Source organism: Stegostoma tigrinum, chromosome 40 (genome assembly GCF_030684315.1).
Source record: "Stegostoma tigrinum isolate sSteTig4 chromosome 40, sSteTig4.hap1, whole genome shotgun sequence".
NCBI classification, from domain to species: Eukaryota; Metazoa; Chordata; class Chondrichthyes; order Orectolobiformes; family Stegostomatidae; genus Stegostoma; species Stegostoma tigrinum.
In genome coordinates, this window is record NC_081393.1 from 9653471 (window position 1) to 9680611 (window position 27141).

At 42.5% G+C, this 27141-nt stretch overlaps 2 protein-coding genes across 6 annotated transcripts in view; one reads left to right on the top strand and one right to left on the bottom strand.

Annotated features, from left to right (window-relative positions):
- Positions 1-1026: 1026 nt before the first annotated feature.
- On the bottom strand, positions 1027-9936 carry tmem230b (transmembrane protein 230b). The gene is made up of 4 exons (XM_048522976.1): positions 9865-9936; positions 9295-9411; positions 3362-3484; positions 1027-3007 (listed from the first exon to the last, which is right to left on the bottom strand). Exons 2-4 carry the CDS (start codon positions 9391-9393, stop codon positions 2867-2869), a joined length of 363 nt encoding a protein of 120 aa, XP_048378933.1. The 5' UTR covers positions 9394-9411; positions 9865-9936; the 3' UTR covers positions 1027-2866.
- Positions 9937-17451: 7515 nt separating this feature from the next.
- The window catches only part of LOC125448084 (transcription factor COE2), a 246260-nt gene continuing 236570 nt past the window's right edge, over positions 17452-27141 (top strand). For 3 of the 5 annotated variants that reach the window (XM_048523091.2, XM_048523093.2, XM_048523094.2), the window contains exons 1-2: positions 23784-24385; positions 26186-26342. In XM_048523091.2, the coding sequence (XP_048379048.1) occupies positions 24255-24385; positions 26186-26342 (288 nt within the window). In that variant the 5' untranslated portion in view covers positions 23784-24254. Of the gene's footprint in view, positions 17511-18858; positions 18960-22523; positions 22540-23783; positions 24386-26185; positions 26343-27141 lie in introns of those variants that run through there. The other 2 variants (XM_048523092.2, XM_059641079.1) reach the window with 2 other exon arrangements.

Genomic DNA, 27141 nt, shown 5'->3' on the forward strand with positions numbered 1-27141 from the left:
TGTTTCCCCCTCTCACACCCTTCATTTGTGCGAAATACATAAGTGAAGACAAGGGTGAAAATGCAAGGTGGTGGGTCGCATCAGCTGACTCACCCTTGAACCAAAATATGGTTGTTTGGGCAGCAACAGAATAAATTTCCTCAACAAGAGTTCAGGAACCTTGCCAACAAAAATGGTATATCAAGTAGCTCTTCTCTTGAACAGTGTTTTTTATGGGACAGATAGGCAGCTGGAAAGGTTGCTTGACTCAAAACAAGTCTTTTTCACGTGAACTACATATTACAGTGTATACAGCAGAGAAATAGTTATTTGACTCAACACGTATACGTTCGAGACAGATCTCCTCCTACCCTTTGTGTGACCCCATGAAGATATTCTTCTGTTCCTTTTCCATTCTGTATTCATCTGCTTTCTCCTTTAATGCACCTCTGCATTCTCATCACTCTGGGTTGTGTCTTTTCTCTCCTGAATTGCATAGTGAATTTAATTTGGACTCTCCTTTATAATGGCTGAGTCGTGGTCGTGCCTGCAAATGCAAATATCATCTTCGCTTACGCACGTCAAACCTTCTCCTAATGTGAAAGACTTCCTGTTAACTCCAGTTGTTCTGTTTTATGGAATAAAGAACTCCAGACTACACAAGATTTCCAGATGGCTATTACCTCTAACATATGATTCCTTATTTGCCTGATGTCTAATCTGACCTCTGTTGAGTTGATAACTGTAGTAGGAGTGAGAACAGAGTTTCAGTTTGCAGTTTCCTTTCTTGCAAGTTAGTGGAAGCCCTGTTGAGCCTTGCTCCCAACCAAAAACTTGAACGTATACACTTGATCTCAAATCGTCTATAAGCCACCCACACCTCCCTGTCCTTCAGCGAAATAACCTGTCAATACTCAATGTCTAGACTCACACTTGTAGAGCAGCCACGTACTGGAAGATGCTTTTGGAACTGCATTCGAGCAAGAATCCACACCTTCAGAAAAGGAGAGAGGACAGGTGAAGGGAATTAAATTACACACATATATGTAAAACTGAACATTAAATATTTTATTTGGTGCATGTTGCACTGTTCACACCTGATGTATAAATAAAGTGAACCTGTTTACCCTGTGCCAAATCCTTTTCCAGAAAATCCCTATAGGTAGGCATCATTAGTCATACTCATGTTTTGGATCCTTTAGAATACTGCACTGTACAGTGAATTAACAATTGGATAAAACAGATCACCAGTCAACAGGATTAGAACAGGTCAAGGAGGCTTATCAAATGACAGCCTCTGTTGATGGGCTAATTTGAACTCAGATGTTGAATGAAGGGAAAGAAAGGGGGGAAAAAAGTGACGATTTGAAGAGTGAGGATCCGTATCAGTAAAGTCATCATTTGCAGCATTCCTCTGCTTTGTTCTGGGTCGAGATCTATCTCCTGTGCATCACTCTATGTGACTGGGAAGATAGAGACAGCATGGTAATCCAGAGACATGGACTAATGCTCTGAGGATATGAGCTCAAATTCCACCACGTGAAACTCAAATTCAAGGAATAAATCAGGAAATGAAAGCTAGTGTCAGTACTGACCATGAAATCATCAATTTCAAAAAAGCCTTTCTGGTTCACTCATGGCCTTTACGGAAGGATATTTGCCTTTCATACCTGGACTGAATGGTACGTGATTTTACATGCATCAATATATGGTTGCTCGCAACTCCCCTCTGAATGGTGTACCAAACCACACAGTTCAAATGTCAATCTGGGATGTAACAAAGGCGAGCCTTTCACACATCTAACCACATCTCTTCAAAGAATAATATAAAGAGTCCATCTGCAACATTACAGGCTCTGAAGTCAGCCTGCAGTCCAAATCAAGCACATCATGTGCAATTTTGTGCCCCTTGAATGGATAATCAATGCCACAAAGGCAGCAGAACTACTGCTGGAGCATCAACAGGTTGATATTAGCATTCAAATTGTTGCCAAATTTTCCTTGGGTTTTGCAGTGTCTCTCACATAAGGAGCTACGGGTGCACAGACAAGAAAAATGCAGCCTATGATTACTCAAATCTTCACCATCCCTACCCCAAGGGAACCCTGCCATGCCAAACCAGATTGAGAGTTGCAAATGTGAATTTGCACAAAGTGTGAATCTGACACAGTACAAACACAGAGTGAGGAGTGGCAGGTCAGCAGAGTGACACTCCCCATTAATACAACAATAGCATTCAAAATGCAATTCAGTGGAACATAATGCAGAACCTTGAAGAAGAAAACATCTTATGACACTAAGGCAGGATTCAATGCTTAAATCTAACTTGTTCCTTCATTATTGGATATTTGACATTCCATCTGTGTTCAAAGTACCGGGTCCCATTTAGTTGAAACATATGAACAAAAGTATGGCTCAACAGTTTGAATACAGTGTACTGATGGAGACACAACATTGCCTCTTCTTGCAAATGCTCACATTGTTGCGATGTGATTTAGGATTCTTGGACTGGTACCATGAGTTGCAGTGCTGAGGCTGCACAAACTTGATTCTAATTGGGATCCTGCCTCCTCCAGTGTAAACTCACCAGTCCACAAATTACCATATATACGATATATACAAAGTTTTTCTGAAGGTCGGAGGAATGACTTTGAAAACCCATTAAAAATTCAATCTGGAAGTATCCAAATCAGTCAAAATTTCAAATATAGATCTGATTAGCAGGGGAATGAAGCTGGCCCTTGAAAAACCACCTTATTGTTACATAGCTGTAAATTCTGTTTGGTGCAATCCAGCCATTAGGAATGAATGCTTCCTAATCCTATTCATCACAAACAGCCTTACAGCAGACTGCATACAACAGGTGGTCAAAGGAAGAGAACAGTGTTCAGTCATCAAAGTCTGGGATGTCATCATAGGAGTAGCCTCTATATCCTCTTGAAGCATAGTATGCAATCCGAAGATGGTAAAAGCCAGGTAGGAAAACCAGGATTCCGATGATCAGCACTGGCCAGGTTGTGTCACTATACTGGAAGAGAAAAAAATGGAATCACTGATTTTTTTTTGTAAAAGCAAAGGCACTTTTTGTCCAGTCGAAAAGAAGAGTTGTTCACTGAGGTTGGTGGTGTTCTCGGAAGTGGAACGCTCTGATTTCAGATCCAACTCATATTCATGGCAATTACAGTCTCTGGTTGTAGGTTTAAAGTAACCTACTAACCCTGAGTAGACAGACAGACAGACAGACAGACAGACAGACAATCTCCAATAATTTAGCTCCAAGTGTGCATACGTTTGAAAAACACAGCTGCTTTTAATCCAACAATTAGCTATTTTATTCTGGACGCGAATTGGAAATGCAAGATGTTACAAACATGTCACTCACCGAACTGTTAATATACCCAGTCAGCAGAAGAGCACCAATGGTAATCAGCAATGAGCCAATCACAAACAAGACAGTTGCTAATGCAATTGCTTTGTATGGAATTTTTGTTGGAAGCTTCTTAAACTGTGGGGAGGATAAAATAAACCATTAAAATTTGTTGATAATTTGGGATAAATTATATAATAAAGGCACTATATAAATGCACAGGGTTGCTTTTCACAAACCATCAATTTTCCAATACCTCTCAAGTTCTTTCTGCAAATGTGTTTCAAAAGTACTTCGTTGGTTGTGGATGGAGATCGTCATCAGATCATCAAAGCTATGAAATAAAATCATCTTTTCTTGCCTCATCTCTCAGCGTCTACTTTTATAATATTTTTATTTCCTTCTCTTACGAGGGCACCAAGTGTTTGTTTTTAGTTTCAAGTGGACTGTGACCGACAAGTTGGTGATGAGCTGCCTTCTTGAACCACTGCAATACATGTGCTGCAGATAGACCCACAGTGCCGTAGGGAGGGAATTTCAGGATTTTCATTCAGTGAAAGATCAGCAATATATTTCCAAGTCAGCATTTTGGGTGGCTTGGAGGGGAACTCGCAAATGGTCGTATTCCCATTTATCTGCTGGCCTTGTCCTTCAAAATGGAAGTGCGGAGGTAGTTTTGAAGGCACTGTCTCAAGATATTGAGTAAATTTCTGCAGTATATTTCGTATATTGTACACTGCTCCTGACTGTCAGTGGTAGAGGGAGTGGATGCTTATGGATGTGGTACCAATCAAGTCGACTTCTTTGTCTTGGTAGTATTATTGGAGCTGCACCCATCCAGATAAATGGGAGTATTCTGACTCGTGCCTTGTAGATTGTGGCCTGGCTTTGGGGAATCAGGTTAGGAGTTAAGCACTGCAGAATTCCTAGCCTCTGACCTGCTGTTGTGGCTACTAGATTTCTCTGGCAAGTTCAGTCGAGTTTGTGGTCAACAGTGGGGGTGATATGTGATAGATAGCAGGGAATTCAGTGATGTTGACACCAAAGTTGAATGTGAGGGGGTGGTGGTATGGTTGTCTCTTATTGGACAATAAGATTGCCTGGCATTTGCGTGGCATGAATCTCAACTGCCACTTATCTGAGCAAGCCTGGATGTTGTCCAGGCCATGTTCAAACACAACCTCGACTGCTTTACTAGCTGAGGAGTCGCAAATGGTGCTGATCATTGTGCCAACATCAGTGAACATTGCCCAATTTTGACATGATTATGGAGGAAAGGTCATTGATGAAGCAGGTGAAGATGGTTGGGCCTATGACACTCCCAAGGAACTCCTGCAAAGGTGTTCTGGAGCTGAGATGACTTATCTCTAATACCACAACAATCTTTGTATGTGCTAGGTGTTACTCCAACCAATGGAGAGTTTCCCCTAATTTCCACCGACTCCAGTTTTTCCTCGGACTCTGATGCCACACTCAGTCGAATGCAGGCTTCCTGCCAAGAGCAGTCATTTCACCTCAGTTCTGGAATTCAGCTCTTCTGTCCAAGTTTGAACCCTGGCTGTAATAAAGGCAGGAGCCGAGTGGCCCTGGCAGAACCCAACTGGGCGTCACTGAGCAAGTTATTGCTGCTTGATAGCACTGTTGATGACAACTTCCATCACATCACTAATATGGAGAGTAGGCTGATGGGGTGGTAAGTGGCCAGGTGGACTTGTACTGTTTTCTTTGCGCAGGACCTACCCGAGTAATTTTCCACATTGTCAGGTCAATGCCAGTATTGCAGCTGCACGCCAAAGGTGTGGCGGGTTCTAGAGCTGAAGTCTTCAGTACAATTGCTGGAATGTTGTCAAGGACCATAGTCTTTGCAGTACCGAGTGCTTCCAACCGTTTCTTGATATCACAGGGAGTGAATCGAATTGGCTGAAGACTGGTATCTGTCAGGTTGGGGACCACTGGAGGAGGGTGAGATGGATCATCAACTTGGCACGTATGCCTGAAAATTGATGTGAATGCTTCAGCCTTCTGTTTTATTTAATTGTCCACCACCCATTCACGACTGGATGTGATGTAAGTGCAGAGCTCAGATCCGATCCAATAATTGTGGGATCACCTAGTTCTATAATTTGCTACTTATGGTGTTTGGCAGACAAGTCATCTGCTTGGTACCTTCGCTAGGTGGACACCTCACTTTTTGTTGTGCCTGTTGCCACTCCTACCATGTCCTCCTGCACTCTGCATTGAACACCAGGGTAATGGTAATGGTTGAGTGGGGGATATTACTGCTGTTGATGGCCCAGAACACCTCAAAGACGCCCAACCTTGAGTTGCTAAATCTGTTCCAAGTCTGTCCCATTTAACTTGGTCAGAGTGCCACACAATACAATGGAGGATATTCTCAATGAGAAGGCAGGACATGGTCTCCACGAGGACTGTGCATGATCACTCTTACCAATACTGTCAGGGACAGATGCATCTGTAGCCTGCAAATTCGTATGAATGAGGTCGACTAGGTTTTCCATCTTGTTGGTTCCCTCACCACCCAGTCTCGCAACGAAGCTGACAAGCGGAGTCAGGGACAGCATGAAAGCAAAAGAAAAAGCGTACAATATTGTAAACATTAGTGGGAAACCAGAGGATTGGGAAGCCTGTAAAAACCGCCAAAAGATTGCCTTTTTTAAAAAAAGTTGTCAGGGGGACAAGACGAAATATAAGGGTAAGGTAGCTCATCAAGTACAAGATGATTACAATTTTTTAGATATATAAAAAGGTACGGGAGAGGTATGAGTAGTCAATGGACCACTGGAAAATGAGGCTGGAGAAGTAGGAATAGGAAATTAAATAGTGACTTTGCTGCAGTTATCATGGTGGAAGACACCAGTAGCAGACGAGAACTTCAAAACAATCAGCGGTGGGGGGGCAGAGGTTAGTGTAGTAGCCATCACTAAGGATAAGGTGATGGAGAAGCTGTAAGGTCTAAAGGTGGGAAAGTCACCTGGAGCAGATGGGCTAATTCCCAGAATTCTAAAGCAAATAGCTGAGGAAATTTAAGCATTTGTGGTGATCTTTCAGGAATCACTGGAGTCAGAGAAGGTCCCAGAGGACAACAAAATAGCTAATGTAAAACCCCTGTTTAAAAAGGGAGGGAAACAGAAAACAAGAAATTATTAGCCAGTCAGTGTCACCTCAATTGAACATGGAGTTTGTTTTAAGTGCTTGGCTTCATCAAGGGGAGGTCATGCTGAACAAATCTGTTCGAATGCTTTGAGGAGGCAATAGCAATTTACACTAAGGAGAGCCAGTGGATGTGATCTATTTGGATTTCCAGAAGGCCTTTGATAAGGTGTTGCTCAGGAGGCTATGAAATAAGCAAAGTGTGCTTGGTGTTCAGATGAATTATTGGCATGGATACAGCATTGGCTGTCTGGCATAAGGCAGAGTGTGAGAAAAATGGGGTCATTTTCAGGATGGCAGCTAGTGATCAGTGGAGTTCCATGGGTGTCAGCATTTTGACCACAACTATTCATTTATATATGAATGACCTGGACAAAGAAACAGAGGGCATTTTGGTTAATTTTGCATATGATACAAAGAAGGCTGGAGTCAGAGATAGTTTTGAAGAAATGCAGAGGCTGCGGAAGGACTCAGACAGTTTAGCAGAGTGGGCAAAGAAATGGCAGTTGGAATACAATGTGGAAAACTGTGGACTTTATGCACTTAAATAGGACGAAGAGAGACACGACCACTTTCTAAACAGGAAAGGCACAGAAATCTGAAGCACAAAGGGACTTGGGAGCCCTAATTCAGGATTCTGTTCAGGTTAGCATGCAAGTTAACTGTCAGAAAATGCAATGTTAGCACTCATTTCTAGTGGGCTAGAATACGACAGCAGAGATATACTGCTGAGTCTGTATAATTCTGTGGTCAGACTGTATTTGGAATACTGTGAGCAGTTATGGGCCCAGTATCTAAGGAAGGATATGCTGACCCTGGAGGGGATCCAGAGGAATTTTACAAGAATGATCCTGGGGATGAAGGGCTTGTAATATGTGGAGCAGTTGAGGACCCTGGGTCTGTACTCAATGGAGTTTAGAAGGATTGGTAGGGGGGGAATCTCATGGAAACTTACGGGATACAAAGGCCTGGACGGAGCGAGCGTGGAAATATTTCCACTTGTCGGAGACAGCGAGACCCGAAGGCACAGTATTAGAGTGAAGGGGCAACCCTTTAGAAGGAATATGCAAAGGAATTTCCTCAGCCAGAGTGTGGTGAGTCTATGGAACTCATTGCCACAAAAGGCTGTAAAGGCCAAATCACTGAGTGTATGAGAGACACAGACAGATAGGTTTTTGATTGCTAAGGGGATCAAGGGTTATGAGGAGAAAGCAGGAGAATGAGGTTGAGAAATGTATCAGATGTATCAGACTCAATGGGCAGAATGGCCTAATGCTGCCCATATATCTCATCGTTCTGCAATCTGTCCTGTTTCGGATCCAACCAGCATGATCAGTAGGAGGTTCCTTGCCTATGTTAAAACTAATTCCATGAGACTTCATGGGGTCTGGAATTAATTTTGAGGACTCCTAGGGCAGCTCCCTCCCTCCCTCCCGACTGTCTCCCAAGTGCTGCAACTCTGCTGCATCGGTCCTGCCAGTAGGACAGGACATATCCAGGGGTGAAGATGGACATGGTTGTTCCTGGTACATTGTCTGTCAAGTCTGATTCCATAGCTACAAATATGTCAGGCTGTTGCTGTGAGACAACTCTCCCAATTCTGGGACTACGCTGATGTTATTGAGGAGGACTGTGCAAAGTCAACAAGCTATTTTTGTCATTGTTGTTTGTGGTGACCAAGCTGTTGTCTTGTGGTGTTTGGTTTCACGTCCTTGAGACTTTGTAGCGATTGAAAGAACTGAATGGCTTGCTCTGCCATTTCAGAGTCCACCACACTGCTATGACTCTGGCATCGCATGTAAGCTAGATAGGCGAAGACAGCAGATATCCTTCCCTGAAAGACATCAGTGAACCAGATACAATTTCCTGACAATCAATAATGATTTCATAGTCTTCATAAATTCTTAAATCCACATATTCTGTTGAGTTCAAATTCCAGCATCTGCTGCAGCAGGATTCAAACTCAGGTCCCCAAGATATGAGGTGATTTTCTGTATTAATAATCTAGCAGTAATGCTAGGCTGTGTTGCTCAATTTCCCTGTAATAGCACACTTCATTCAAGCTTAATTCTTCATAGGTGACTTCACTCTAGTGTTGGATGGCTATTCAACTGTCCAAACCCTGAAAACATGGCAAATCCTCCCAGCTGTCATGTCCACCTTGAGTAAATGCAACTCGGCAATGAGTTAGAGCCAAGGCAGTTTCTTATTTAAAAATGCATCAAAAAGGCTAAATTTACCTTTCATTGAGATCAATTGCCTACCCATCAATCAAACAACTAACCAGCAGTATTCCTCCTGGAACTGAATCAGAGACGAAGTACATAGTGTTTGAAGTCAAATCTGGGGCAACACGGTGGCCCAGTGGATAGCACTACTGACTCACAGCATCAGCGTTCGATTTCACCCTTGGGTGACTCCCTGTGTGGAGTTTGCACATTCTCCCCATCTGTGTGGGTTTCCTCCAGCTGCTCCAGTTTCCTCCATCATTCCAAAGAAGCTCAGGTCAGGTTGGTTGGCTATGCTAAATTGCCTATCGTGTCTTGGGTGGGAAATGCAGGGATAGGGTACAAGATGGGCCTGGTTGGGATGCTCTTCAAAGGGTTAGTACAGACTCAATGGGCCAAATGGCCTTCTTCCACACTGTCAGGATTCTATGAAATTCTATCACTGGCCAATCAGCTTTACGGGGATATAAACCATGTATACAGTGTACTGAAAAGAAGTTTACGATTACTTCAACGGAGTGTACTCAAGAATCATTGTTCGGAACTAACCTGCAGGTCGATGTAACCTTCATCACTGTCTGCAAGCTTGGAGTACTTCACTTTACTGCTGGAGACCCCAGCAGCAGCGTTGTTTCGCGAAGGCATCATAACACAGTTTGTCAACAACTAGAACGAGAGAAGACGACGATAAAGAGAGACTGACAGATTCGCAAAACACACAGAACTGTAGCAGGTGAAACCATTTCCCCTCTATAATGAGCTGGGTACAAACAGCTATTTGGGGGTGAACGTCCACATGATCCTGCACGAATGTCCAAGAGCAACCATTTCATATAGAAGGCTCCCAAAGGTAGCAACGGAATTTTTCATCTCCATTCCCTAAACAAGGTATTTGAATTTCAGCCTGAACCTTGACCTTCTCTCTTGAAGAAGGCCTTGGATCCAGGACCCAAACCATAGTTCATTGACCAGCCAGAAGCTGTCACGGGATATCACACATGCCACATTCCCTCACAAACGAACAGGTCAGACCTAACATGCACAAAAAAGGTGGACTCGATGGTAAGTCCGAACCGTTTTTAAAAAAATCCCTTGTTCGCGCGATTAGGCCTCCGTTACCTGTGAACTGGGTCCATCTTCTCCTCACAACAACCTACTTCCTGTCTGTTCATCACAAGCCTCCGCTCCCGCACAAACGGTCGTAACAATGATTCCGCCCCAAACAAACGTTCCCATCTACTTCTCAACACTTTTGTTCACTTCAATTGCAGTAGGAATCCATCAGGATATGTTTCGTTTTCTCCTCGTATTTGGAAAACACATCAGTTTGCACACAACGTGAAGAAATTACTTTGATTAAGGTTTCCACATCCAAATTTAGGAAAAAAATTACCCTCATTTATCCCTGTATCAGAAACTGTTTTAATTATTCTTCTGAAAAATCCACAAGTAAATCCTCATTTGCATGTTTGCCAATTTCACATCTTCACGGCAACATTTTTAACATAACAGATTTCAACTCTCTTCCTTCCTCCTAGGACTTTAGACCCTCCGTTTTATCTGTTAAATGTTGACTTGCAGACCCTGAATTCCCATGAAGACTATTCTTTTAAATTTTTGAAATTCTCCTCAGTCCCAACAATTGACATTTCACATCTAAAAGTTCAGCAGTACTCTTTGCCTCTCAGCCAAGTACTTTACAGAGCAAGAATTGAGGGTCCACAGCACAGATCGTAAAAAGATGAACATGCAGCTTGGAGCTGAAAAGCCTGAGCATAAGCACCTCCAAATGCATTTTTGGCTTGAAATTTGGTAGTACAGCAATTTGTAATTGTTTCTGTTCATGTTTGCTGCAAGCATTTAAGTTTGCTTTCTGAATACTGTCAAGGAGCCTTCAATGTAGCAGACAATGTTTCTGGTTTTGCCCTGGCAGGGGAGGTGATGTCCTAGAGTATTATCACTGAACTGTTAATCGAGAGACCCAAATAGTGTTCTGGGGAAGTAGGAACTGCAGATGCTGGAGAATCTGAGATAACAAGGTGTAGAGCTGGATGAACACAGCAGGCCAAGCAGCATCAGAGGAGCAGGAAAGCTGACGTTTCAGGCCTTGACCCGAAAGGTCCGAAACATCAGCTTTCCTGTTCCTCTGGTCCTGCTTGGCCTGCTGTGTTCATCCAGCTCTGCATCTTGTTATCTCTAATATTCTGGGGACCTGGATTTGAATCCCACCATGGCAGATGGTGGAATTTGAATTCAACTTCCAAAAAGTTCTGCAATTAAGAATCTAATGATGAGTATAAAACTATTGTTGACTGTTGGAAAATCCCCTTTAGGGAAAGAAGCTGCCATCTTTACCTGGTCTGGCCTACATATGATCGCAGACCACAGCTGTTGACTCTCAACTGTTCTCTGGGCAATTAGGGGTAGACAATAAATACTAACAACACCCTCATCCAGTGAATGAATAAACAAAACTAAATTAAAGCAGTTGCCTATATTGGCTGTTCAAAAAAGATAGGAACAAGAGCAATTCTAATTTACACAGTTTTTTTTGGATTTTGCCCATGCCTCCAACTGATCTACATCCTGTTGTATCCTCTGACAATCTCTCTTACTATTCACCACTCCATCAATCTTTATTTGTCTGTAAACTTACTCATTAGACGAGCGACATTTTCATCCAAAGCATTTACATAGATCACGAACAGCAGAGGTTCTAGCACTGACCCCTGTGGAACACCACTATTCACAACACTCCATTCTGAAAAACATCTTTCCACTGCTGCCCTGTCTCCTATGATTAAGTCAGTTATGTATCCATCTTGCCAGTTCACCCCGATACCATATAATTTCACCTTTTGTACCAGTCTGCCTTTATGGACCCTGTCAAAAGCTTTACTGAAGTCCAGGTAGACAACATCAGCTGCTTTTTCATCATCAATCGTCTTCATCACCTCCTCAAAATATGTGATCAAGTGAGTGAGGCGCAACCTCCACGACATAAAAACATGCTGTTTAGTGCTGAATCCATCCATTTGCTTCTAAATGCCTGGAGATCTTGTCCCAGAGAATCTTTTCCAAAAATTTCCCAACCACCAATGTGAGGCGCACAGGCCTGTAATTTCCTGGATTGTCCTTGTTACCCTTTCTAAACAATGAGACGACGTTAGCTATTCTCCAGTCCTCTGGGACATCACCTGTGGCTAAGGAGGATACAAAGATATCTGTCAATGCTCCAGCTATTTGTTCTCTTGCCTCCCTCAATATTCTGGGATAGATCCCATCAGGACTCGGGGACTTATCCATCTTAATACTTTTTAATTAATACAACACCTCTTCTTTTTGATAGCAACTTGGCTGAGAAATTCAAAACTACCTTCCCTGAGATTGTCCTCCACCAATTCCTTCTCTTTGGTGAATACCAATACAAAGTATTCATCTAAGTACACACGCACCTCTTCTGGCTCCACGTATACATTCCCTCCTTTGCCAGTGAGTGGACCAACCCTTTCCTTGGCTACCCTCTTGCTTTTCAGGTATGTACAAAATGCTTTGGGATTCTCCTTAATCCGGTTTGCTAACGACTTTTCATGACCCCCTTTTTACCCCTTCTAATTCCTTGCTTCAGTTCCTTCCTACTTTCCTTGTATGCTTCAAGAGCTTCATCAGTTCCCATCCCCCTAGACTTTACATATGCTTTCTTTTTCTTTTTGACCAAGGTTATAACATCCCCGGTCATGCAAAGTTCATATAACTTGCCAAACCTATCTTTCATTCTTGCAGTAATGTGCTGGTCCTGAACTCTTATCAACTGCCGTATGAAATACTCCTCTATGTCCAATATGAATTTACCCGCAAACAGCCACCTCTAATTAACACACATCAGTTCCTGTCTAATATTGTTGCAGTTCACCTTCCTCCAATTTAACACCTTCACCAGAGGAAATAAGCCTGTGGTTCACACGTGTTTGAAGAAACATTTTGTCAATACGATCCTTCTCTCCACAAGGTGTTCTTCTGCAAAACACACCCTTTTCTCCACGGACTGTCCATTCAATTGTTCTAACGGCTCCCACTCAGTTCCCTCCCTTTTGGTTGGGAATGGTGGGGCAGAGTTGGGAGGAGAGGGTGTACATTCTGTTACTCATGTTTTTCACTTGCAGAGTTCACTGTACCACATTTAAAATCTGGTCTGATTCAAACACAGTGAGGTTACACTTCCCATGAGGATTTTCACCACTATTCATAGGAAAGAGTTCTGACAGAACAAACCAATTTCCAAATGGCTGTTGGTGTGGAACAGATTTTGGGAAATTAGATATTAATGTGATGAAGCCATAATATATGACTAATTATTCAGATGCCCAAAGTAACATTCTGGGGATATTGAATTGAACCCCGTCCAGCAGATGGTGAAACATATCTGGTGATACAGAAAATTTCCAAGGCATTCCTTGTCCACATAGAACAGGAAATTTCCAACCTGGCCAATGACCAGCCAATCGGTCTACTCTTTGTTATCAGCAAAGTAATTGAAAGAGTTGTCAACAATGCCATCAGCCGGAACCTAATCAAAAATAACCTGCTGACTTGTGTTCCATTTGGATTTCATTAGGTTGACTCAATCGCTGATCTATGGGTGAAAGAACCGACTGCCCTTGACATCAAGGTGGAATTTGACCAAGGGTGATGTTAAGAAATGCGAACATTACTATATTAAATAGGATTCAGGTCGGGGGGAGCTGTCCATTGGTTGAAGTCATATCAAGCACAAAGGAAAATGGTTGTGGATCTTGGAGATCGGTCATCTGAGCTCCAGGAAGTCGCTGCATAAGTTCCTGAGGGGAATGTCCTTGATCCTAACTTTTTCAGCTGCATCATCAACGACCTTTCTTCCATTATAAGATCAAAGATGGGATGTTTGATGATTGTACAATGTTCATCACCGTTCCCAATCCTGAGATATTTGAAGTGTCCAAATGTAGCACACTTGTACAACATTCAAGGTTAGGGTGACCGGTCTTGTCTACATGTAGCACGATCTGGACAATATCCAGAGTTGGGCTGATATGTGGCAAGTAATATTCATGCCAAATAAGTGCCAAGAAGTGGCAATCTTCAACAAGGGAGAATCTAATCATCACCCTTTGGCATTCAATGGCAATACCATCACTGAATATCCAACTATCAACATCATGGGTTACCATTTCGGAGAAAATGAACTGAAACAGTCTCGTAACTATTGTGGATATCAGAGCAGCATCACAGCAGTCTAGGTGCAAAAGATGGACTATTGTGTCTGCACCAGCCCTTCAAAGGAACATCATTACCTACTGCCAGTGTCCTGCTTTTTTCCCATATTTTTGTGTCTTATTTCTACACAAGTAATCTTCCAGAACACAGTTGCAGAACAGGTGAGACACTGAGAATTACGCAGCATGTAATTCAACTCTTGACAACTCAAGCCTGTCCACAATCGCTGAGGCACAAGTCAGGAATGTGATGCAATCTCCACTTGCCTGGATGAGTGCAGCTGCAATATTCAAGTAATTCAAAAGCATTCAAAATAAAGCAGTCCACTTGATTGTCATTCAACAATCACTTCCTCCACCACTGACGCATACTGGAAGCAGCGTTTACCATCTGCAAGATGCACTGAACAGCACTGCCACAATCTTCTGACAGCATCTTCCAAACTTGCAATCTCCACCCTGAGAAAGTAACGTGTAACAGATGCATTGAAACCACTAAGTCCAAATTTCCTTTCAATACACACACCTTCCTGACCTGGAAATTGTAGCTGTTCCTTCACTGAGAGTGGTTTAAAGTGCTGGAAATGTCTCCATAACAAGATATGACACAGTAAAAGTTCAAAGAATTCAGTTTAAGGGACAGCAACTTAAGCCTCAAAACCAGTGTCCTCAATTTAAATAAGAGCAATTACAGTAGGACAAAGAAAGAGTTGTCTGAAGGGGGAAAGAAAGTAGACTTAGGGTTAAGACTCACAGTCAGTACGTGAACAGTGACAGATATTTAGGGAGACATTTCATAATGCTCAGCAAAAATTTATTCTGGTCAAGAATTTGACAGAACGATGAACCAGACAGTCAAGGGAGTTTTTGATGAAAACCAAGGCATACAAAACAGCAAAAATGAATGGTAGGCTGGAGGATTGGAATTTGGTTTTTAGGAACCAACAGCAGATGACTGAAAGCTGAAAAAAGAGAAAACTGATTAGGAAAGTAAACTAGCAAGAAACATAAAAGCAGGATTGGAGCTGACAGTCGCTGCTCAGCAGCAAGCCACTGACTCCAATTATGTCCTAAATTGTAAACACATTTTGTGTTTTACCTTTTGAAGAATACACAAGGACATGGGTTGAAAAGGCATTTTCAACACTTCTTGAGAGGACAAGTGGAGTTGATCACTATTTTGTGTACCAACCAACATTTGAGAATTGAGTCCTGTGAAGGTCACATCAGAAAGCTATCCTCTCGTCGCCCTGTGTTAAGAACATAAGAACTAGGAGCAGGATTAGGCTATCTGGTCCCTTGAGCCTGCCCCACCATTTAATAAGATCATGGCTGATCTTCGAGATTCAGCTCCACTTACCTGCCCACTCACCATAACCCTTAATTCCTTTACTGTTAAAGAATTTATCTAGCCTTGCCTTAAAAACATTCAGTGAGGTAGCTTCAACCACTAAACTGGGCAGGGAATTCCACAGATTCACAACCCTTTGGGTGAAGAAGTTCCTCCTGACGTCAGTCCTACATCTGCTTCCCTTTATTTTGAGATGATGCCCTCTCGTCCTAGTTTCACCTGCTAGCAGAAACAAACCTCCCTGCCTCCACCTTATCTTTTCCCTTCATAATCTTATATGTTACCATAAGATCTCCCCTCATTCTTCTGAACTCCAATGAGTATAATCACAGCCTATTCAGTCTGTCCTCATAATCCAACCCTCTCAACTCTGGAATCAACCGAGTGAATCTCCTCTGCACCCCCTCCAGTGCTAGTAGATCTCTTCTCAAGTAAGGAGATGAAAACTGCACACAGTACTCCAGGCATGGCCTCACCATGACCCGATACAGCTGCAGCATAGCCTCCCTGCTTTTAAACTCCATCCCTCTAGCAATGGCAGACAAAATACCATTTCCCTTTTTAATCACCTGCTGCGCCTGCAATCCCACCTTCAACCATTCATGCACAAGGACATCCAAGTCCCTTTGCACAGCAGCGTGCTGCAAATTTTTTACCATTTAAAACATTGTCCATTTTGCCGTTATTCCGACAAAAATGGATGACCTCACAGTTATGAACACTGTACTCCATCCGCCAGACCTTTGCCCACTCACTTCGACTCACTTTGTTGTGGGTGCGTGAAAACCACTCTCACTCTGAGTGCTGTAAACTAATTTCAAAGGGAATCAGGACAAAGAAAACATCAATCTACAAAACCAAGAATCTGATTTGATTTATTGTCACATGTACCTAAATCCAGTGAAAGGCTTTGTTTGTGAACAGTACAGGCAGATCATAGTAAGCAAGGACACACAGATCATACAGTGAAAAAAAACTTGGAGAGAGTGAGACAAACAGGTTACACCACACAGGCAATGTGCTGGGCAAGATCAACATTAACAGGATTATCATTATTTGAAGTTAGAGAGACCATTTATAAGTCTAATAATGGTAGAGAAGAAGCTGTTCTTGAACCCACTGGTGCATGTGTTCAACCTTTTGTATCTTCTGCCTCATTGGAAAAGGTTGTAGGAGAGCATTACTGGGGCGGGGTGGGTCTTCGATGATGTTGGCCAGCTGTTCTGTGGCAACAAGACCCGTAAATGAAGTCTTTTTAGGCAGCTGTGATAATGGGAACTGCAGATGCTGGAGAATCCAAGATAACAAAGTGTAGAGCTGGATGAACACAGCAGGTCCAGCAGCATCTCAGGAGCACAAAAGCTGACATTTCGGGCCTAGGCCCTTCTCTGATGAAGGGTCTAGGCCCGAAACGTCAGCTTTTGTGCTCCTGAGATGCTGCTTGGCCTGCTGTGTTCATCCAGCACTACACTTTGTTATCTTTTTAGGCAGCTATGTAGTTCTATTTGTTCCTTAAAGATCTCATACAAGCACGATGGGCGAGATGGTGATCTGTGCCTGAATACTCCACATCTCAAAAGAGAAGTTATCAGGATTCTCAACACTGATCGCAACAGTGATAAGTACTTTAAAGCTACTGGCCATAAATGCTTTGGGATATCCCAAGGTAGTGTAAGAAGTTGGAAAACTGCAAGTCTCTTTTCACGTTTGGCTGCAGATTGCACGTGTGAGCCCCAGAATTGAAAGCCAACGAATTCTCGCAATATCGGAACAGCACTTGGCAGCTCCCGAATCTATTAGCTGAGGGCAACACGGCGCGAAGCATCATTTGGAAAACGAGGAGGGATGATACCCTTGGAAAAAATACCATTGAATAAAAAGACGCAGATCTCGACCACAGCGTGGCGCTCTTCATCCTCAGTAAGTGCGCTGTTCTTTTTCAAACGCCTCCTGTGGGTTTCGGGAGGTGCAACATCTGCTAAACAAAGAAGCCCAGACGCGAGTTGACATTGATTTGAGGGGAGAGTTAACCCATGGTGTAATATTGCCTGCAAAAGCGCCAGAAAAAGTCAATGAAGTGCAAGCACGAATTAGAGTGGCGCTAAATCACCGGACATTAGAGTCCTGAGTTTAGAAAACTCCACATGCTGCCTGAGCTGCAGGTGTGTATCTCGATGTAAAAATTTGTTAATGTATGAGCCAGTCTCCTGTGTTTTTTTTCTGGCTATTAATTCATGTATCATCTTTGTTCAGGAAATGTTCGCGATGCTACAGTGTTAGAAATTCAACGTCAATCATCTTTGATTTCATCATTAAAGCAGGAGACGGGGCGGTAAATCCGAGCCCTGTCTGATGTTACTAATTTGTGATAGTTTTGCTGTTAAACTTGTTTGATTATGGCTGGCGCAAATATTGAAAATCAACCCGAGTTGGGGGTGTGGGAGTGTTGTTTGACGTTGGTGGGGTGGAGAGGGTGGTGGAAGTGGGAGGGAGAATGGAATTGACACAGACTTTGGGAAGAGGGAAATGCAAAAGGTATATGAAAAGGTGCTTCAATAAATGTGTGTGATGTCGATTACACGAACCGTAACACAATAAGTCTTGATTCCAAGCCGAGTATCCTGTGAGGCAGAATAATCAGAACAAAGTTGGTTGAAATCACGGCAGGAAAATAAACAAGACATTCCAGCCCCTTTTAAAAATCGTAAGCGGGAAGTAAATGCCTTTTATTTGAACAAAATAAAGACACGACCTAAAATTATTAGCAGGTAATTCATGGTATTGGGATTTTTTTTTCTGTCTGCATTTTTGCCGTCTCTATCATTATGGATAATGAGGAAGGGGTGATAAATGTCGGGGCGGGGGCGAGAAGGCCAGGTCGTTTTGCGAACTTTGAATCTCCCATATCCAACAAAAAGTAGCGTGTATTTTCCCGAATAATTACCGGATAAATAAATACTTCATTGACAGATTCAATGAGTTCAAAAACTGTGTGTGAGGAAACTTCGCCCCGGGCTGTGACAGAATCTTATCAAGGACAGCAAGGGGTCCAATTATCCCTCGCAGTTTTAATATTCAGAGTTTCTTATGGGATATAAACTGCTGCCTGCTAATTGTCAGAGTGCATGTAAATACATGATGATTATTAAGGGGGAATGATTCAATCAATCTGTTTATCTACACCACCACCGCCTCCTCCCATCCCACCGCCTACCGTCTGCTCAACGTGTGTATGTGTAAAACCCGAAGTAAGGTCCTTGATTCCAGCTAAAAACGTGCATTTTATGTGTCTTCTGACCTGGGGCAAAATAAAAATCATCAGACCAACACTTCATCACTGAAGGTTAGGGAACCAAAAGTACCACAAAATGAGTGTAAAAGCCGAGATCAGGCGGACTGCAGCAAGCATTTTGAATTCGTAGATTCTTGGTGATTCTGCGTATGACTGCGAAGCCCTCGCGATTCAGAATGTACTTCGTTCTTCCTCTTGATTTAAAAAACACCTTGCAGAACCGACTTCACTAAAGTATCTGGAAATTTTGAAAGTGGCCAGGATGGGCTGACACGAGAAACGATACCGACTAAGTACAAGTTAATACAGAAAAATTCAGGTCAGAGCGATCAGCCATTGTATGTCCTTCTGATTTTCGCGGCGTTTTATTGTTTGGGAGCAGAGAGTAGAGTGGGATTAGGGAACAAAAGCGATCTGGATTTGGTAAATCCATCAATAAGAGAAAAAGAAACTAAAACTCTGAATGGAATTGTCATACGTTGACCGGGGGCGCTGCGCGGTGTATGTCCCCATGTCAGTTGTTAAATTATAGTAATGTTAATTGATATTACACGAAAAATCTCAAACTACTGTCAAACGGGACACGGTACTGTATAAACTTGTATCTGTTTAATCTATTTAATGGTCTGTGTATTTGGTGTACACTCTGATGTATGTAAGGTTTCTTTTCCTCAATGCTGAATAAGAGTTTCCATCTGATAGATTTCATTACTGCATCATCCCTTTTAACAAGCTACGCGATACTTCCTTTAATCCCTGGTTCATCATGTGCCACCTCTGCTCTGCCGTTTATCCGTACAGCTATCAAACATGCTATCGTGTGAAACCCTTGATCATCATACGATACACTAATTGACGAAACTGACCAAAGCAGCAGGCTCTGGACACCAAAAGGCGAAGCGGGGAAGACGCGAGATCAAACCTCGACTCGCAAACAAAACTGAGTTTTCGAAGTCTGTAGATTTCAGATTTAAAAATGAAAAGAGACGGGGAGGAAACAGCGCAAGAGACTTAACAACATATTTGACCTATCTAAAAAACGTACATACATATATAAAATATGCGCATATATGACATTGAGATTGACCATACAGACATATTGTGGAAAACAGTGTAGTAATCTTCTCACTTTCAAAGGACAATACAAGATATTTAACCAGATTATCTAGAATCCTTTCGGTTTTTTTTCCAGTTCTTTCGGTTTTAACCGGCACTATACATCTGGTCTGGATCATTATTATCAGGATCTTCAAACAGTTACCGTGTGGCAGCTGGCTGGGCCTGGCCAGGGTGACAGTGGTCTGACCCGGCTGAATGCTCGCTGCCCCCGGGCAATGGCCCGCGGACAGACGCTCCCTTCAGACCTTGGGCTCTGGCGCACGCCTTGCTATTGTCCTCGGGGCCTCAGACTTCGCAGCAACGGAAAGATTTCAATACGGGCAGGAAGGGGACGGGGAGGGAGGGACGGAGTCGATTAGCATTCTCCACACCCACGGCACAAACAGACAAATCTCATTGAAAACCGCCTTCAGATGGCGGCATTTTAACTATTATTTAAACAATGACTAAATTCAACTGATTACTTTCAAGCAGATTACTCACCACTTGGTCGCAGCTGTCATGTTATAGGACTTCACTCCAGTGTCTAATCTCACAAACAGTGCACTCACCAGCCAGATCTAACATGAGAATTGCAAATAATATCTGGATCAAAGCAACGAAGAACTGTTCAGCAAAATTGTCGAATTGCAATAAATTAAATATTACAGATAATAAACGAGCATTTGGATGATGACTATATGGGATAATGGGGATTGTTCCCATTTCTAATATGTTTACCCATTTCGGATTTCAGAGCCAAAAAGGTCACATTTAATTTACAGGTCAGAGTTTAACTTCGTTTGTCTCAACATTGTTTTTACCACTGCCAAATTAATTTATTTTCTTTTCAAAACTGCGTTACATTTCAAAATGAAACAATCAATTCATAATTCTCGAGGAAGCACGACAGCAACAATTTAACCGTGTGAAAAGTAGTTTTCCAATACGGATGCAATTTGCTGAATGGTATGTTTAGTGTTTATAATGATTCACCTGGTAAACAGACAAGGAATTCACGCCTCAGTTGCATGTTAGGATTTGGGAAACTGATCGTCCTTGAATCTCCTCTGTTTTTGCAAGGGAACATTGTTGACTAGACAACTTTCCACCAGTTTTACCAAGATTCGTTCAATCAGAAATCGTTAATCTATCCTGTGATTCTATAACTCCGGCAATTACTGAGAAAAAAATAAATCTGCTTTGGTAATTCTCTCGCCCTTTTAATAACTGTGCGACTGAATCATCAATCTATTTTCATAAAAATGAAAATCAGTTTAAGAAAAATATAAACAAGCAGTGTTTGTTCTAGGTTATCATGTGATATATTTTATTGAAGGCGGACATAAATTATTTTTACGTTATTCCCCGAGCTCTTCTTGGATGACCATGCCTTGCACTCAATTAGTTGACTTCCGTCCAAAAATATTGTCTGGATCTGTACCTTTAAGAGATCTGGGTAACAGCTGAGGGTCGCTCCGGCAGATGGTCTGTGAGCGGAGTGTCATTGTTTCTCACTAAATCTGTTTGCATACCAAGCGTCTCCCCCGCCCTTCCACCACCGCCCCCAACCCCCGCTAAACAGTCTCACGAACGTCTCCCGTTCCTTTTTCGAAAGCAAGCAAAAAAAGACAAATGGCCATACTAAAAACAAGGCAAGGATAAACTCACTTCCTAGTGCAACAGTTAGATTCAAAATGTTAACGAACAGAGCCTTCAAATCGTGATGCAATAAATAAATAGATCAGATGGAAGCGATCGGATCTCTCGGTTAAGTGGTCCTATCTCCATTGTACAAACCATAGGTTCAAGTCTGTTCTGATGCGTGGGAATCGTGACAAATGATTTTGATGCTTTTTTCGCCAAGTAGCAAACTAACATCGGTAACAGACACCAAGCCGAATGCTTGTGCGTGGCCTTTTTGGACCATGCAACGAATCAACATCGGAGCCAAGCTCTTTTGAAAAGCATAACATTTCTCCTCGGGTTTGCTCCAGTTAATGTGTTTTTCTACCCAACGTGTAAAAAACAACACAAATCTCGAATATCTGGCAAGTACTTTTCAGTGAAAAGTTGATTCAAATCAATACAGCGTGGAACTGGAGGAGCACAGCAGGTCAGGCAGCATCAGAAGGGCAGGAGAGTTGACGTTTCGGGTTGGCACCCTTCATCTGTCCTAAATAACTCGAACTCCAGTGTCCGCAGTTCTTGCTGTCTCCAAAAGTTGATTCGAGTTAATTACATTGACGAACTTCATTGTATGACAACTTTCCAAGAGGTGACGATGTGTAAAAAAAGAGGGAAATTAATATTTTAAAAAACCAAAGAACTGTGATGCTGGTAATCAGAAACATCCCTTCGGAAATTAGTATTCACACTACAATACTGAAGAACACAGCAATGACATGCCTTTCCTGATATAAAATTACGATAAAGGATCAATAATCACTGAACCTAAGTATATGACATTGAGAAATTGTATGTCATCATAAAGGATATATAATGTTTCATGATTATAACGTTCAACGAATATTAAAGAAAAATTAAAATGGATTGTTGTCGGCGGAAATGAATTTACAAAATACGTAGTCCTTCAACAACTTAGTCCTGGTTCGGGAAGGGATTGTTTTAATCGGAAACTTCGGAAGTAATTCTTAGAATCACTTTCCTTTTGGGTTGATTTAATTTTGTGAAGACGTATATTGGCAGGTGACGGGAAGTGAAGGGGGTGAGATGAAAGGAGTTTATTGTCAGGCTGAAATCGGCGTCAAAACCATTTCACGCAACTTAATCGGCACCAGGTTTGTATTGGCTTCAACTAAATAATTTTCGCCATCAGTCGTGGAGTCAGAAGGGCATCGTGGTGAAACAGAGTGAATTACAAGATTAACAGCAACTAGACCCAAAGGAATAGTTACCCGAGAAGATATCGGAAGAAAAGACAGAGAAGTATAAATCTGAACGCAATGTATCGCGTGACTGTCAGTACGAGATAAAAACAGAGACAGAGACGGGGGACAGAGATATAACAAAACGACTGAGACGGAGGAAGTCATAAAAACAAAATGAGATACAGTGGTGCTGACGGAGAAAAAGACTGATGGAGATAGAGATTTTAAAAAAATAGTGACAGTTTAACAGGTCCGGAGATAGAAACAATGAAAACAAAAGTAACACAGAGAAGGACCGTGACACATGGTGACAGAGACAAGGAACGACAGTGATAAATAGTTACACAGAGAGTAACAGAGATGCAAAGTGATACAGGGTAACAGAGACACTGGTAGAAAACAATAGGGACAGTGACTTCAGAAAGAGAGAACAGTATATACATACAGGGTGACAGGTTCAGAAAGAAATGACTAAAGAGACAGACAGGGGCACAATGGTCGACACATAAAATAACAAGGGGAGAGAGATACGGTAACACTGGGAGAATGACAGAGCGACCTGGTGAGGGGAAACGCAGAAACAGAGAGAGTTGCACAATTGAGCGACGCAAGAAATAATGGCAGGTAAAAGTGACAGAGCCAGAGATGGAGGCAGACAGAAAGTAACATTAGACTGAGAGAGACAAGAGCAAGAGAGTGACCGGATCGCAGAGGGAGACAGGAACACAGAATTGCGGATACAGTAATGCAGTGAAAATAACAAGAACAAACACGGAAGCTGGGAGAGACAGTAACAGGATCAGAGATGGGGAAAAAAGGAACCGAGACAGAAAGACAACTAATGAAGGAGAAAGAAAGAATTGAGAGTGCATGACCTCCCCATCAGACACGCGCGCACGATGGGTTGTAACACCCCCACCCCCGCCCAACACTTGATCAATCAGCGTGAACATTGGGTTTAGACCGTTTTAACGGACTTCCTACATTCCATCCCCATATTATGGTAATAATATGCCTCCTATTGGTAACAGCTGGGAGAAAGGCGTGCATAAATCACCTACTTTATCCAATCTGAAAATCGCAAACACTGATGCAGAAAGCAAAACTGTAGTAGGGACTTCTCCACGCCCCCGAGCTGTCAGTTACTGCTGCGGCCCTCCCGCAGAGGGAATCATTCATTAGAGTCAGGACTTTGCGGAATGGAGCTATTGATGTCAGAGCCGGTGAACGACTCCGAGGCCCCTCACCTCTGCATCACAATCGCCCTGGATTAAGGGCATTTTCTGTTTGTGCGAGGATCAATATCTCCCCCGTCTTCTGCAGGCAGATGAAGCTTGTTAGCCCGTGACCGATTCCTCGATGGTTTTCTGCTTGAAGGATGACAACACCCAGAGGAGGATAAATCTCCAAAAAAAACTTCACTGTTAACCGTCTCAGCGAAGTTTGTGGCACTGGCGATCTTTCTAAAAACAACTTTTAACCAAATCTGTGAAACTTAAATGGTGTGAGCGGGAAGCATAACGCTTTCTACTCTGGGATTTTTTTTCACTCAAGAAGGATTTGCAATTGCCCATTTATAGCCCGATTTTTTTAAAAAAAGTGCTCATTCTGAACTAATACTTTAAATGTTTGGGATTCAGGACCATATACCGAGAGGGGCTGATATCAAGGACAAATCGACTGGGAGTGGAATGGACGCTGTTCGATCTTGGGTCCGGACCGTGGGGGTGGTGGCCGCCAATGTCGCGGCACAGAGGTACAGTAAATAACGAGCTAAACTAAAACTACACGGCAGGTTGATTATGAATTCAAATATTCCTTGGTTTGGTTAACAACCGCACCACAATCCTGCCTCCCTCCTACAACCTGCTCTCGCACTACTTAGAAACCCCTTAACTGTTCATGGGGAGCAAAATGAACGAAACGCAATTCCCTTTCAGTTTTCAACATTTTAAATTCAGACTAAAAATCACTGAAGGACCGATGTTGCAATTTAGTTTATGGTTGTTGTGGGACTTGGAAGGAAGGGGAGGGGGTGCTGGTGATGGCGGCGGTCGGCGGGAGAGGAGTGCCGAAAGGGGGTTCAGACGATTAATTTTATGAAACAAGGAAGCGGACAATTCCGTTTGTCCCTGCGGTACAACCGTCATCTCTAGTGGTAGTGAGATAGATATTTCATTGTACCACATGCTCAATGATGGGTTAAAAGGGGGAGAGGCGATCGCGTGCTCTTTAGTATTTACCGCACGGCTTTAAAAATATTATAAGGGCAAAAGGTAAATTTGAAATTACTGGCTAGAATCTTCGGCCAAGGTTTGGTGAATATCCCGCCCAGGTATAACAGGATCTAAGGACTTCAAAGTACGCTGACGATATTTTGAAAGAGTCACAATGAAACGGCCGGAATCGACAATCTCCAACACACTGTTTGATGCATGGAACAAATCATTATGTCCACACTCAGTCCAAAACAATTACCAGCGATTTGCAGCAACATTGCGTTGTCATTTTTGTAACAAAAAATAAGCAGAAGTCTTAGTACCTTCAGTAATATTTAAAAAAGCAGATCAAATGTTTTAAATCTACTGTCTGAGTTTATAATTTGAAGAGATTTGACACCCCACAATCTCTCCTTTTCTCGAACTCGTGCATTTGAAACGAAATTCACTTCTTGAAAAATCAAATACCTTTTCAATAAAACCCAACGACAACATGAGGTGGAGAATTTGGTCATCCGCACCCGCTCAGTGTACAGGATGGCACGGAATTATTTTCGCCACTCGGAAAACATTCTCTTAGAGACTCAATTCCCTTCAATCTTGTTACCGCGCAAGAATTACGGCCTGCTCCAAATTATGAGCAGAGGTTAAAAAAAAACTCTATCCATCTTCTTCTCATGTTTTCTGTGTTCAAATTGACTGTCAATCATAATCGAGGAGATTTTTCTGCCCTTAACATTTTAATATTTAATGATGTTGCCTCTATATTTTTAGGTCAGAAACGTTCAATGTTTCTGGTTTCCGTTCACTTCCAGGGACACCTCTGTTGAATGCAAAAAACAATTCTTCATTGTATTTTTTTGCCAGCTATGTAAATTGGTCGCTATGTACTTACTGTTTTCCGGCCTGTTAGTCATTTCACATGAAAAGACTGTAACTGCACATGTGATAAACGTCAGTGCTGAATAACAGCGCGGATGTAAGTTTCTAAAGTACAAATACCTAAAGTGCCGGTGTGCGAAACACATTAAAATTTCAATTTTAATGCAATCAATTGGAGAAACAGATTCTGACAAAGCGTGTTTCTCTGTGCGTTTATTTCTCTCTTTCATGTGGTTGCCAAATGAATAGGCGACAGACCTCCGAGTCCGCCGCGCGTCTAGTTTACCTCATTTGTATCCTTGTTACAGGGAACGGGGGGTTATCTTGTGTCATGAAGTTGGCAGCGGGACTGTACATGCGCACCTCAATAGGTAAATGACCAATCGTATTATTAGCGCTCTGGGACCTGCCTGGCAAGTTTTTCTAACCCGCTTTCTTTCTCTCTCCCTCCTCAGCGGCGTGGCTCTGGCCAGAGCGCACTTCGAAAAACAGCCTCCGTCCAACTTACGGAAGTCCAATTTTTTCCACTTCGTTCTGGCACTTTATGACAGACAGGGGCAGCCAGTCGAGATTGAGCGGACCACTTTCACAGACTTCGTGGAGAAAGACTTGGTACGTAAAGAAAGCAGTTTCGCCTTAAACCCGAGGAACATAAATAAATCATTGACAATAACTGGTATCGGGTCCTCAAAGTGGTGGTGTGTGGAATTTGTGTTCCCCAATTTTTAAACAGCGGGCTATTTCACCGGCTGTCTAAATATTTTTGTGTATGTCCCTTACTAAACAAACCACCTGCACATTCCAGGTTTGAGCGCTCAACAACAAATTTCTTGAGCCCGAGTTAAATCAAAATACTTGCGTCCAATAAATGGCTTTTCTTAAGTGTTAAATCTTTGAGAACATAGCCTTGTTGCCTCAAATACCAACTGTGGTCAAAAGAATGATGGAGCCGCTTGCCAAGGAGTGTTCAATGATAGAACGGAATCGAAGTTTAAAACCAGGAATTCACTCAGAGTTTCTGACTGTGCTCCACCACACCTTTGCTTCACAGGCTGCATTTTACATGTTTTCGATCAGTTTTCAGATCACAGAATCTGATCATACCGTGGAGCGAGAATGCTAGGGCTGGGAATATAGCCGGTTCGGGGAGGCTCGGCTCCTAGGCGTTTTACACCACTCCAAATTGACTTTAATATGTTGGGCCCACGGCGAGAGTTGGCAGTGGACGTCCAGCTGGACATTTTTTTAACGCTAAAATCTTTTACCTGAAGGCGTCAACCGAAAGCAAACAGGCAACGTGGGGTTTTGCGTCTTGAAACTGTGAAAGAATTTGTCACTTGTCAGAGAGCATAATCTACTGAAATTGGGGCGGAAAAGAAGTTTTAATTTTCAACCTTGGGCATTAGGTGTG

Excerpts from the sequence above, each read along its gene's own strand:
- tmem230b (XM_048522976.1), bottom strand. The coding sequence starts at position 9,393 with ATGATGCCTTCGCGAAACAACGCTGCTGCTGGGGTCTCCAGCAGTAAA. Across the intron at positions 3,485-9,294 it reads AAGGTTACATCGACCTGCAG|TTTAAGAAGCTTCCAACAAA; the intron begins GTTAGTTCCGAA and ends TCCTCCCCACAG. Across the intron at positions 3,008-3,361 it reads CTGGGTATATTAACAGTTCG|TATAGTGACACAACCTGGCC; the intron begins GTGAGTGACATG and ends TTTCTCTTCCAG.